The following is a 13,450-nucleotide window of genomic DNA, read 5'->3' as shown; positions in this document are numbered from 1 at the left end:
CTGCTTTTAACATCACTCCTAACACTGCACAGAGATGTGGGGGAGCTGACTCACAAAAGTTGACACAAAGAAAGCAAACAAAGATTTAATTGAGCACCCTCCAACAGATGCTCATTTCAAACAGAAAGGCAGTGTTGGGTCCCTGATGGCAAATGGCCAACAAGTGCACAATGATGCCCAATTAGGAACATCAGGTAGAGCTTTTGCTTTACACTAAGTAACTGTATTTCCTTCCCCCATTTGAGAAATGCCACAGATGTGTTCTGGAAGCATCAAGATGGATATTGAAAGACGGAGTAATTGGTAATTAAAGAGGATCTCTAGATAGATTGTTGCTGTAAGGGGCATATTACCAGGCACAACAAAGAATCAAATAATTAAAACTATAATTGAGCGCATTTACTTACTGTTGTTGTATGAGAGAGTATTTCTTGCATCTGTTTCCTGGGGGGAAGATAATCCATGTTTTAGTTATTCAGCTGTAGAGAGAATCCCACAGTTCCAACAGGCAATTGATCTACCTTTAATGATCAAGGCAAGTTTAGCAAACTGGCTACTTCCTGAATACAAGTGATTGCAACCAGTCTTGGGACTTGTTCATTTGTAAGCTGTTAACACAAGGCAGGGATGTGACTCCCAACTCTTATCCCTCAACCCAGATGGTAAGTTAGATGGTAAGTTGAGAGTGAGGATGGAAGACTGCAATAAGATAAGCAGGGATACCTCTGAATAGGTTATCCTAGTCTCTCAAGCAGCTGTGCTTATTGAAAAGCTTGATAGAAAGCAAAAACTCTAGAGGGAACTCCAAAAAGACGGCTCCAGAGAGCAGACATACGTCAATGATTAAAAATAGACATCACGGAAAGAAAGACAGCAAGGAATATATTCCTTATCAGGAAGAAAGAAGTCACATTACCCATGAATCACACAGCTGCAGGATTGGATAATGCCCATACTTATGCAAAGAAGGCAATATCTGCCTCCAGAAAATTCTAATTACATACAAAAGCAAAAATAATTTTACCCTCTTATGCACTCACAAAACACAGGAATTATGGGCAGCAAGGAAGGTAGGGACTCAGTTCCAGAAGAGCAGAAACTTTTCCACCAGACGTGTCTGTGTAACATGATTGGTACCTTAATTATATACTGCACAAACACACACATGTACTTGCATGCACATGTGTGCAAACATATTCTCATTTTTATTTTTTTTCTACCTGACTGAAAGCAGAGACAACCCTGTCTATGGAGTTCCTGCGCTGAATTAGAGTAAAAAGCAGAAAGCCTACTTTACAACAAACACAATGAGTGCCTCTGAGAACCGGGGGCCTCATCCTCACCTTTTCTGGAAAGCTTCACTGTCCAGACAGGGGCTGTGGCTGAAGGAAGAGTGGCACTCGACGGGCATGCTCAAGCGGCAGTAGATCATGTCGGCATTGCTATTTTGTGTGCCAAACGTCTTATGGGTCACCTTGAGACATGGAGGGCTGTCCATGGTACCATCAATCCTCACGACCTGGAAACATGATGAATCCTTTTCTGACATACCAAAGGGCCTGAACTTGATCCAGTCCCTTCTTCCCTCATTGACATGCATATGACAAGGCATTCTGTGAACTATGGAAGTAAGTTGTGTCCAGTGATAACCAAACTATGATTTTCATCATTACTTTGGGCCTTGTCCTGTAGAAAGTAACAGATCTTCTTCTGGCTAGGGAAATTAGAGATTGAAAAACATGCCCACTGGGTTCTCTGTAAGGCCAAGAGTGAAGAATAAATGCCAAAGGCGAGTGGCATCTGGGAGATGCAGCACAGTGTTCACAGAGGCTAACCTTTTAGGTCAGGGGCATGTGGTTAAAGAAGAGAATCTTTCCAAGGACTGTGCTTGTCAGTGGGCATGAGAACATCTAAGGGAAGGGGCAAAAGAAATCCCAAATCTCAGGAAGGATGTCCAGCTCTTGAGGAGGGTATGCTCCCTGCCCAGTCCAGCTCTCATCTCTGCCACAGTCACAGCCTGAAGGCTGAGGTTCCTGGAGCCTCCTCTCAATTCTAGGGAAATCTGCAGTTTCTAGGCACAAGCATTGCAGGGGGCAGAGCTGGGAGAGGAAAAGTCAGAAACGGACTTTTGCAATGTGCATGTGGGGCGGGGGATGGGGGATACAGCGGAAGTGAACTGAGGCTTATAGTAATCATTTTCTGAGCCTCTTCTTTGCTCTCTAGAGAGCTGTTCTTGTTCTGGGGCCTATGAGAATACATCAATATTTGTGTGTGGTTTGTATATTTTTCTAAGTAGAGGGCCTCCAGATTCTATCAGACTGTCAAAGGGGTTCATGACTTCCAAACGTTTAAGAGTCACTTTTCTAAAGTAATGGTTAGGGAGGAATCCGAGAAATAAGTCTCTACTACTTAACTGAGTAAGAAAGTGGACTTTAAGGATGATGCTTGTTGAATTCAGGTGGGAGGATGAGTTAAGGAACTTACAGTGAGGTTGAAGCAAGCCAGTGAATCTACCTTGACTAAAGCTACAGTGGGGCTGATCTCTCTAGTGGTTTTTTTTTTTTTTTTTTTAATCAAAATTCTTCCCCCTACCCACCATGGAAAAACCATGGTCTGTGTACTGAAACAGAGGCAAGTCTAAGTCGATGTAGGGCCAGAACCCAGGTTAGGCGCCTTACAATCTTTGGCTCCTTTCTGCTCCCCCTAGAAGGTGGGGATAGATGAATCAATGACCACACATCAGCTTAAAATCTTGGAAACACCATCAAAAAATTAAATAGGTCCTACAAGACATCAGTTCATGAGTGGGTAAGAACATACATGTTCAGTACATGTAATCTTGAATATAGGTATTGAAGTTGTAAATTTTTTTTTTTGAGACAGAGTCTCCCTTTGTCACCAGGCTGGAGTGCAGTGGTGTGATCTCAGCTCTCTGCAACCTCTGACTACCTACATGGTTTAAACAGTTCTCCTGCCTCAGCCTCCCAAGCAGCTGGGATTACAGGCATGCACCACCATGCCCAGTTAATTTTTTTTTTTTTTTAAGTAGAAACAAGGTTTCACCATGTTAGCCAGGATAGTCTCGGTCTCCTGACCTCGTGATCCACCCACCTCGGCCTCCCAAAGTGCTGGGATTACAGTCGTGAGCCACTGCCCCCGGCCTTAAATTTTTTTAAATAAAAAAATTCTTTTAAGAGACAGGGTCTCGCTCTGTCACCTACACTACAGTGCAGAGACGTGATCATAGTTTACTGCAGCCTCGAAATCCCAGGCTCAAGGGATTCTCCCCTCTTAGCCTCCCAAGTAGCTAGGATTACAGGCGTGAGCCACCACAACCAGCCTGAACTTAAAAAAAGTTTAATGTCTCTGGATACTGTATTACTATGACAATATAGTATAGGAACATCCAGAGCAAATGCAGAAATGCAGTGGCCCAAAATCTTGAGACTCGATCTGCAAGGTTTTATATAACAACGTTGCTGTCTCTTGTAAGATGCCACTAAGCTGCCCCAATTTAGATGGCCACAACTGTAGCTCTGAGGGACAGCAGGGAGGTGGCTGGTAAGCGGCCAGGGCATGACTTAGGTAAGCAGCTGCCTGTTGACAGGAGACTTAGGGGGAGCTTAGGGCCTTGGCCCACCTGACCTAACAGGGCTACACACGTTGTATAATGTTACCTCTATGTGCGGATGATCCTTTGGCACGTTGACAAACGTTGGGAGGCGCTTGCTGAACCACATGGCAACATCTCTGTTCATGTTGACAGCGAACGGCTCAAAGCCCTCCTGGAGACCACACATGGTATAAAACTTGAAGGTACTGGCATCGGTCCCGAGATTCATGCGGCCGATCTGACATAGCCCCAGACAGCAGATGGGCACAAAGCCTGCAGAATAGTTAGAGAACCCTGCTTCAGCCCGAGGGCACCATCCCAGGAAACTGTGACGAAGCTGAATCTTTGCTTCCTTAAGGGCTTTGACTCCCCATAGGAAAGCTGGGACATAGCCCTGTTTATTTTTTTCTTCCTGGCACATGAAATCAACAACAGGAGGTCATGTGGAGACCACCAGTGCCCATCGTACATAGGAAAGAAAAGTGAGCTTGGTCCAAAATGATTTGGGAAGAACAATCATCCAGTTAAGAATATTCTTAAGATATCAATAAATATCAACTGAAAAGGTAAAGCCAACAAGAGAAAAGTGAAATTCTTTATCTGTCGCTTAGTTAAAATTGATCTTAGGCCCTGGAAAATTTTAAATACTATCCAAAGCAATGCAGCGAGCCCAAAGGATGACTTGGTGAGATTTTTGCCACAAAAACAAAAAGATGGGTAACTATGTGAGATGATGAATGTTATTTTGCTTTACTGTAGTAGCCTTTTTACTATCTCTATGTATCTCACAACATCACGTTGTCTATTTTAAATATACAAAATAAAATTTATTTAAAATAAAAACATGAGTTGGTGCAAGTTGCCCAACTTTTCTGGACCCCAGTATCTTCCCCAGTGACCTGAGAAGTCCTTGACATTTCAAGAGTAGAAGTCTAAGGAGTTTTAAATGCTAGCACTTTGATTGTGCCTGTTAACAAAAATACAATTTACAGACACCCAATCGCCCAGCCCACTGTCCTCCTCCTTGCCTACTCAGGAAGGCAGAGTTTCAAGCAGGAGCCAGAGAAAGCGACTTTCCTTCCTTCCTACAGCTTTCATCTCTCCAAGCTCACATCTGTACGCTGATCATATTTAAAAACCACCATTCAGAACAGACCAAAGCAGAAGTTCAGATTGTTTGGTCTTCTTGTTTGTGGGCTATTTATAAATCCTAATTGTGGACCAACAAATCAGCAACACAGGCAAAGCGCTAATTATATTAGATTTCGGAGGATGTGACAGGCAGGCAGGCGGCTGGAGAACAGCTGAAGGCTGCAGGGAGTGCTTGGAAGGTAGGAGTAGTTCTGAGGCTGCTGGATGAAGCTGGGGCTGGAGCTCCCTACAGAAGAAAGTGGTGTCATTCCTAGGATAAGAGTGCTCATTTCAGGGACATTTAAAGGCCATTTCTGGGAGCATTTACATCTAACAGAAGGAACTTTGTTTCATAGACACCAACGCCAAGACGCACTCTTCCTAGCGGGGAGGCTTATATACTATCATCTAATCCATGAAGTTTCTATGTAAACAAGTTACATAAATGAAAAGTAAATCTCTTGCAAGCTATGTGGTTGCTTTTAGAACCTATAAACTCACTTAGGATACAGATGTGTTTAATGCCGTTTCTAAATAAGAGAGAATGCCAACGTAGTTCTAGCAAAATGACAGTGATGCTTGTACAAAAAGCCTCCTCACAGGGCTGCCAGCTGAGGACAGACTAGGAGCCCTACCTCTCAGGACAGTCAGTGGACTTGTCAATTGGTCAAGCACCCATTCATGTAACATCCTGAGCACTGCTATGCCTGTGGCATTTTTGTGATAGGGGCTGCAATGGATGAAACCATCTCCTTTCTATAGAGAGATGTTTATAAATAAGGAACCTTTGGAAATCTGACTACAGTGTGGAATAAGAATTGCTTACTGGTAAAATTTCTGGGCTCCCCATTGGGAAAGATGGTTTTGCCATGTGCTATGGCAAGATGTGAAGGAAGAATAAACTCTCCCAATCCCAAAGAGCTTACAGAAATGGGAACGAGGAATGGAATATAAAGGAATGACTGTTTTTGCTGTAAACTATGCTTATTCCCAAGACAGTATTTTGGTCGTTCTAAGGGAGGTAACAAAACAAAGAAAGTCACCAGTATAGGTTTATCTTGGAGCCATGAACATGAACATCATTAAACAGTCCAGCCTTGTTGTGAGCACAGAATAGGACAGCTTAAGAAAATCTCTCTATTCTCCATGAACCTGGATGGTGCAATAAGTGAGCACTAGGGATGAAAGCCTCAGTGGGAAGCAGCAACAATGAGGGTTTGACCTCAGGACATAAAAACAATGTCCTAGTCACAGGCCCACTGACAATGTAAGGGGGAAAAGTTAATAACTGCATCAGACTTCTCTTTTTCTAAGGATATTGAGCTCCTCCTCATTCCTAAGCATCAGTAGAGAAGACAGCATTTTAATAAGGCTAAAACTAAAGGCAGGAGGAGTTAATGAACTTGGCCAAGGTCACAGGAAGGGCAAGTGACAAAATGAGATGAGATTCTTTATCCTTGAGTCATAGGCCAGCTGGCAGTCATTGTACAAGAGAGGGAGTGAGTGTTCAGGGGATGAATGCCCCAGATTTAAACAGTACTTATGACCCGGGCCAGAGGACTGCATTCATTAGACAGTAAAGTGTTGTCCCTGTGGGGCAGAAGCCCACTCTACCGGGAGAGTTGCACTCCATGGGAAAAGACAGGGCAAAAAATGTCATGGATGCAGGAGCAATGCGAGGTACAGAGTATTGAGGACCTCCAAGGGGCTAAGTGGGTACAGCTGGGGCAGCTCTGTAAAAGAGCAGCAGAGAAGCTAAATCTAAGGCTTGAGCCAGAAAAGAGAAAATCTGAAAGGACAGAGAGGAAAGATTAATTCTCATAAAGCACCAGTGCTTTCTCCTGGGGAAAATGATTTGATAACTAGATACATTTAATCAGCTCCCTCCACCTGGCTAAGAAGATCTAGCTAATAGCTCCATTTCTAAAACTTCTTTATGTGAGGCATTTAAGAATCTTGTAACTTTATAACTCTTCAGGATAGATAGATGGGGGAAGAACCATGACATGATAAACCACAATAGCTAATATTTACCAAATATTTTGTAAATGTCAGGCTTAGTGCTCTACAGAGAGATCTCATTATTATGCCAATTTTGCAGATGAGGAAACTGAGACCTAAAAGTGGACTTGCTCAACATCTGCTACCTGGTAAACAGCAGAGCCAGTATATGAACAAAGCTGCCTAAGCAGGAATCCACAACAAGCAACGGGGACTGAGGCCAGGGTGCCTGGTTTCTAGTTGTTGCCTAAGCTAACTCATTTTTTAACAGTTACATTGCTTTTCAGATGATTTTCCAACATGTCAGATAGTTCGCCAGTTTGTCTCTATAGAGATGGAGACCCATGACCACAACATGATTCAGGCCCCTTAGATGAATAGGGCTACCTGTACACAGCTCACCACATGGTTCTCTAGAATTCGTCGGGATAAAAGGACCCACTGGACAAGATCATGTGGCATTACTATGAGCACTGACTGTCATAAAGAAGGATTTCCATTTTGCTCACAGCTTAATTAACCCATAGCCTCAAATGAGACTGGAGAAGAAGAAAAGGAAAATAAGGGGAAAAAGAATCCCACCTCCCTACATGCAGCCTAATAGATGTAATTATGCGGACATCTTTGAAGAGGTTTGAAAAGAAAATCTGCAAATGGCACAGTCTTCAGCCAAGATGTATATAGAAGTTCTTGTCCCAGGAAACAAATGCAAGAATATATGCATTTACATTTTGCAGAGGACTCCCAGTTCTGATACACTTGATATTATAAGGGCTCATACTGGGTTTCTGATTAGGAAGAGGGAAAGCAGGGAGGTAATCTTATAATTCCAGGAGATTGCAAAGAAACCAGCTCTCAAAAATCCAAAGGATAGATCAATATTCAATCCATTTAGAGCTAAAGGAAGACATAAAAGAGAATAGCTACCAGCAAGGGAAAAGCTGGCATCTTATAGAGAGGCGGGCAGACGACCTCTCAGACCAATCCTGAGGTGTTTCTGGGAGTTTTAATCCAGCAGCACACGTTGTACCCATTCCTTCTCATTTCCTGATAAGCCTTGCAAAGAAAGAGTTAAGGGATGACACGGAGATGGTCATAAGCCTTGTAGAAAACAAAGGAAACAATAGGCCGTGCTCCCCCGCCACAACCACTTTCTAAAACATAAGACCCATCTGGAGAGAGAATGACAGGGGACCCTGGGTACCAGCGTGTGTGCCTGCAGATGGCAGTGACACTTCCTGCAGATAGCTTTCATTTTCTGCCTATTCAAAAGCTGCCAACACAAATAAGGGATCTGTTAAACCCGACAAGTCAATGGGCAGGAACTGCCTGGGAGGCTGCCCCTGCAGACACCAAAGGTATAGCAGGAGGCAGGATGTCTCTCAGGGGAGGGCCTGGCAGAGAGGCAGGACAGGAGACCACACGAAAGCCTCTTCCAGATGTCACATTCTGAGGTCTAGCAGGATGTTTAGGATTTTATCTTCCTTTCCTTTAAACAGAGGAAACGAGAAGGCTAATAGCAAAGGCTTTGCCTTGGAGGATCTGAACTCTCAGATACCTCTAGGCAACAACACTCAGGGCTGTGATGGTCCAGGTCAGGGACCAGGGGAGGGAATGTTAATTACAAAATTCTAATGAAGCAGATAAAGGCATATAATCTATGATGCATAAGAGGATGAAGATGACAACTTATAAGCAACCCAGAGATAAAAACGGCCATAAACTATAATGTCTGCCCCCACTGCTTCCCCAAAAGGGCAAAAGACTTCCCATGGCACAGCTCCCACTGGGGTAATGGCTGAAATCAAAGCTGACATGCCGGCAGCCAGAAGAACACAAGCATGTAGGGCATTTTGCTTTATGGAGTCGGGGGGCAGTGCTACAACGCATAAATGTTTTATTTTCAACAGATGCTTTTCCTAACAACTCAAGGCAAAAACTGCTACCTCTTTCCACTTGGGTCAGAGAGACAAGAGATGCCACGTGGTTATTCCAGGCCTCTGGGCTACTGTTATCAAAGAACAGCATGTCGACTTCCTTACAACTACCCTTCCACCGGCTCACAAGCCATCGCAGAACTGGAAGAGCTTTCTAATGATCTTGTCTCTGTGTTATTAAGTGTGATATAATACTACAGTATAATGTGCTAACACATTACAGGACAATTCTATTATTAAACAGCATCCTAATAATACTTTGTTATTCTGAAGGTCAAATCACATTTCTGTACACAATAGGCCTATAGCACATTACTTTCATTACAATACAGAAGATCTCTAAAAGCAGAGTCATGCTCAAATATCCTTCTCCTTTATAGTATTCCTCTGCTCAAACCCTGTAACGGTCCCTTATTCCCTAGAGGGTGAAGTTCAAGGGTAGTTGAACCAGAGAAGACAATAGTTTGTTGAACGAAAAGGCTGCATCTCAGTATTTGAGCCTATAATCTGCACCTTATCTACCTTTCCAGCTTCGTCATCTATACATTCCACACGCAAATCTTCCACCCTTTCCTACAGCTTCCTGTAGCCACAGAACTGCTCTTGTTACATGCCCTGACAGGACTACCATTCTCCTTAGACATACACATCCTGTATTCTTTATTTAACATGCAATTCAAATCCCATTCATATAGACTTTTCATTCTGTATTAGTCACTTGCCACTGATAACTTACTGCTTTGCATTACTATCATCTTATTTACAACTAAAAAATGAGCTCCCTAATAGTGCCACTACTCACATTTGCATATGCTTTTGGCCACTGCTTCTCATACTTCAGTGTGCATGCAAATCACCAGACTGTCTGGTCAGAATGCAGATTCAGATTCTGGTCTGGGGTGGGGCTGAGATTCCTCATTTCTAACAAGCAGATCATACATTGAGTATCAAGGCTTTGGACTTTACAAAGTTCTTGTAACTCTGCACAACATAGAAGATTCTTATCTCCCCATTAGAGTTCGATAGACAAATAACCTCTTCCAGTTCACACAATAGTAGGGCTGGGAAAAGGCCCTGAGTTTTGGACTCTTTCTACCCCAGAGAATGACTTTCCTTGGAGATGTGCCTAAATCCTCCTAGGCTGTTTTCCTTTTGGCCTCAGAAGAAAGGCACTGTATGAGGAGGGTGGCTGGGGAGCATCTCGTGGTCCTGGTATACTGCTCTGATGTCCACCCACAGTACTGCTCTCCTTTGCCTCTGAACCAGCACACAAGCCATTCCTTCCTCTGGCAATGTCATTCTCACCTGTCTCCAAAAACAGAATTATTTCTTTAAAACCTTGATTTTAAACCTTTCAGAAGGCATTGAAATATGACCCCATTTGACTTTAGTCACTTGCCTCTTCAGGAAAATACATGACTTGTACCCTTTTTATTTCTCCAAATATTTGGCTCTTAGAAAAACCTTGAAAGGTACAGTTGAATATGCATATCATAGACAACAGGTGTCTGAAAACAAAGTGTGAAATTCATTTATAAAGCTAAAAATGCTCTGTAAACAAACAGCATGTGTATTACATACACACAGTCCATGCATTTGTGCTTTCTTGCCTGTGTAGTTGTATCATTTTAGCTTTCCAGGTAGGAAATATTTCTTTTTGTAAAGTCTCAGAAATTTAGGGCTACAAGGAGCTCTCATCATTTACAGAGAGGAAAATGAGGCCCCAAATGGTAAATAAGGTCAACTAAGATGTCCTGGGTAGGCAGGAACAGAGGCAGGGTGAGAGCCCACGTCTCCTGACCCAGAACAATGCCTGTCTTGTCAGTGAGGAGGAAACAGAGTGTGGCACAGCACCAGGCATACGGGCATTCACACAGCAGGTGTTAAGTCATTGCCACTGAATTTTATATCTGGGAAGAATGTGAGATTTTATTTCATCAATCCTTTTATTCTCTCACATAGATGAAGAAAGTAAAGGCCAGAGAGGTCAAACAAAGACTCCTTGGGAGCCACCGAGCTTGTTAGGATCAAGTCTACTGACTCGCAGTACACTCTTTCCCCTATGTACCAATAGTCTTGTGTATATAATGTAGTTATATAGACAAGAAATAATAAGCTCCAGTACCTCCTTCGTGTAGCTGGAAGCACTCCCCTGACTGTGGTCTATTCATGAACATTAATATGTGTAACTCTTGTTGGGTTTCACAATGTGTCTGAATTTCAAAATAAATTCTATTTCATTGAAGGAAATAGCTAAATCTAACTTTCATATTTCAATGGTTCTCTTCAAAGCATCAAGTTCAATTACACAAACATGCAGACTGACAATTCAAATCAGAATAAAAGGATAATTATTTAATTCACTGATTTTTCTCTCCTGTCAAGGACATTAGTCATGTACAATAATAATTTTCTAATACTGGGAAACCTGGAGAACCTTTAAATGACAAGACACAAGGCAGGGAATTATCTTCTTGGTTAACCTACCTAAGAGTTCAGAATTTATAGGTACACTGCATATACCTACTATCACCATTATCTCCCCTAATTCTTTGAAATTGCTACTCTAAAGGATTGCTTTCACCATTAGGGTTTCAGATGTGCAAAGGACAACGTAGGCCAAAAAAGGAAGTAGAGGAGCTTACTCAGCTTTCCTTGTATTTTTCTCTAGCCTCATGGAGCTGGGGTTGGCAGAGGGTATTAGATTTACCATTTTCAATCTCGTAGTCAGCGAAGGCAAGTTCAGAGCCTTTGTTGGTGATCAGCAGCTCCCCATTCAACGTGAAGATCATTGAAGCATCATCCAGGTTAATCATACATCCGACCACATCCCCTGGCTGCCAAGTGCGCCCAAAATACCCACTTCCTTGATGCCAACGCTGGCCCTAGAAAACAAGACTCTAGAGCTTAGAGAAATGGAGTTCCTAGAATTCCCTGTGGCTGGAGAAACCATATCTGCAATATTTCCTAACTACTAGTGGTACATAATTTCTATGGGGCACTCAAGGATAACTCACAGGGAGGAGTGGTCTATGTTATAAATGAAATAAAGACTCACAAGGTGGCCCGAGTCTCTTGATTTCTAGTGACAGCTATGACAGTAATCAGGATGCTCTCTAGGGAAAACTGGTCAGATTTCCTGATGTACCAGCTGCATGGTGATCTTTGAGTCACCTCTGGAGTGGAGTCAATGGGCTTGGATACCGGAGCAAATATGGAGGTGATTGTAGAAAGAACTTGGGGCACAATGCTCCCCTTCAACAGAGTGAAGAGCAAAGAAATAGTCACTGGGTGATGCGCATTCAACGTCTACATTAGTCAGTGGTTGCGGCCACTCACTTTGAAGCCAGTGATCCAGACACTCAGTAATCTGAGCTTCCAGAAAAATGTTAGGAGGAGGAAAACGTGGTCTGAGGATGTGTGGATGATATAAATATATAGACTCACCCTGCTGCCTTCAAACACAAAGGCTTGGTCATCGGCCCCCAGCTCGACATCAGGCCGACAGCCTGGCCTGGCCCAGCCGACTCGCATGTCTCCTCCAGTTACCACCTCAAACTCAAAATACCACTTTCCAGATCTCACTGCATAAGATCGCTCTACCCGAAAAAACCGGATCTTGTCTATGCTGACTTTCTCCACAGCCGGGTCAGCTGTTGTGAGAAGGAAGGTGAACAGAAGGTGTGGAAGGGAGGGAGAAAACATAAACTTTTAATAATTAGGTAGTGCTACTCACAAGAGTTTGAGGACAATATCTAAGACTGACCATAGGCTGACTACTATCCAGTACAGCATTCTGTTCATAATAGATCATCACCATCATCACCACACAAGCTACCACTGACTGAGGGACTGCTTCACAGTAGACCCTTTGGAGACCATTTCTCAGTTTTCCCTCACAGTAGTCCTACAAGGTAAGTAATATTGTCTTCATTTTACTGATGAAGACATTCAGGCTCAAAGAGGTAAAATCGTTTATTCAAGGTCACAGAGCCAATAAACAGAAGAGCAAAGCTATGAATCCAGATTGGACTCGTAAACCATCCCCTTAACAACTTAGAATTCTGCCCCTGTGGTCTACAATACTTCCTGGGACGTGGGATGACAATAACATGCTCATCAATTTAAAACTTGATTTTAATCTGCACAAGCCTTCAATTTGGAGATGTGATTACCTGATCTAAAAGTAAGCTGATATTGACACATTTGGAAATAAAAAAACAGTGACGTGGTTTTTGATCAGGTATTCTGAAAAGCTGAGCCACCTAAAAAGATAACGTATTCCTTGTGGGAATAAGTCACAGAAGTGGTCATTGCAGAAAATCTGTCAATGGGATGATGGGATGATGGTTTATATCAAACACGGTCTCCCCAGTTAAAGAAAAAATCACACCATATAGTTTAGTGCTCTTCAACCCCAATACTATTTCCAATAATTCAAGTTAGACTTATTTGCAGTTAGGACACCCCAAGAAGAGGACCTGTTTACTAAAATGGGGGAAAAATAAACACTCTCAACTCATTACCTAGTTCTTGGTCTGATGGCTCAATGTTATACCCGTAACCAACAAAGGTGCGCACAGCTTCCCGCAGGCTGTCCCTGTTTGACTTCTTGGTACGCTCGTCTAGTAATGCATATGGCACCAGACGGGGATTTCGTTTGTTCTTCAAATCCTATGTGAAGCCAGAGAAAAAAGGTGCTAAGAAAACATGTCACCGTCACCACAGCTCACCCTATTCACATATTCCCAGCAGCAGTCCTGGCTTT

General features: G+C 42.9%; 1 protein-coding gene across 16 annotated transcripts in view; it reads right to left on the bottom strand.

Moving 5' to 3' along the window:
• RYR3 (ryanodine receptor 3) overlaps positions 1-13,450 on the bottom strand; it is a 553,391-nt gene that overhangs the window by 217,706 nt on the left and 322,235 nt on the right. For all 16 annotated transcript variants that reach the window (XR_004263777.1, XM_032261324.1, XM_032261337.1 and 13 more), the window contains 6 exons: positions 13,209-13,356; positions 12,130-12,335; positions 11,393-11,567; positions 3,678-3,886; positions 1,344-1,519; positions 408-444 (listed from right to left, as the gene is read on the bottom strand). Coding sequence is in view for 15 of the 16 variants with exons in the window: in XM_032261324.1 (XP_032117215.1) it covers positions 408-444; positions 1,344-1,519; positions 3,678-3,886; positions 11,393-11,567; positions 12,130-12,335; positions 13,209-13,356 (951 nt within the window). In the remaining variant the exon portion in view is untranslated. The remainder of the gene's footprint in view (positions 1-407; positions 445-1,343; positions 1,520-3,677; positions 3,887-11,392; positions 11,568-12,129; positions 12,336-13,208; positions 13,357-13,450) is intronic.

Source organism: Sapajus apella, unplaced genomic scaffold, assembly GCF_009761245.1.
Source record: "Sapajus apella isolate SASKATOON/1434 unplaced genomic scaffold, GSC_monkey_1.0 scaffold122, whole genome shotgun sequence".
Taxonomy (NCBI): Eukaryota; Metazoa; Chordata; class Mammalia; order Primates; family Cebidae; genus Sapajus; species Sapajus apella.
This window is presented reverse-complemented; position numbering and strand designations above follow the sequence as displayed.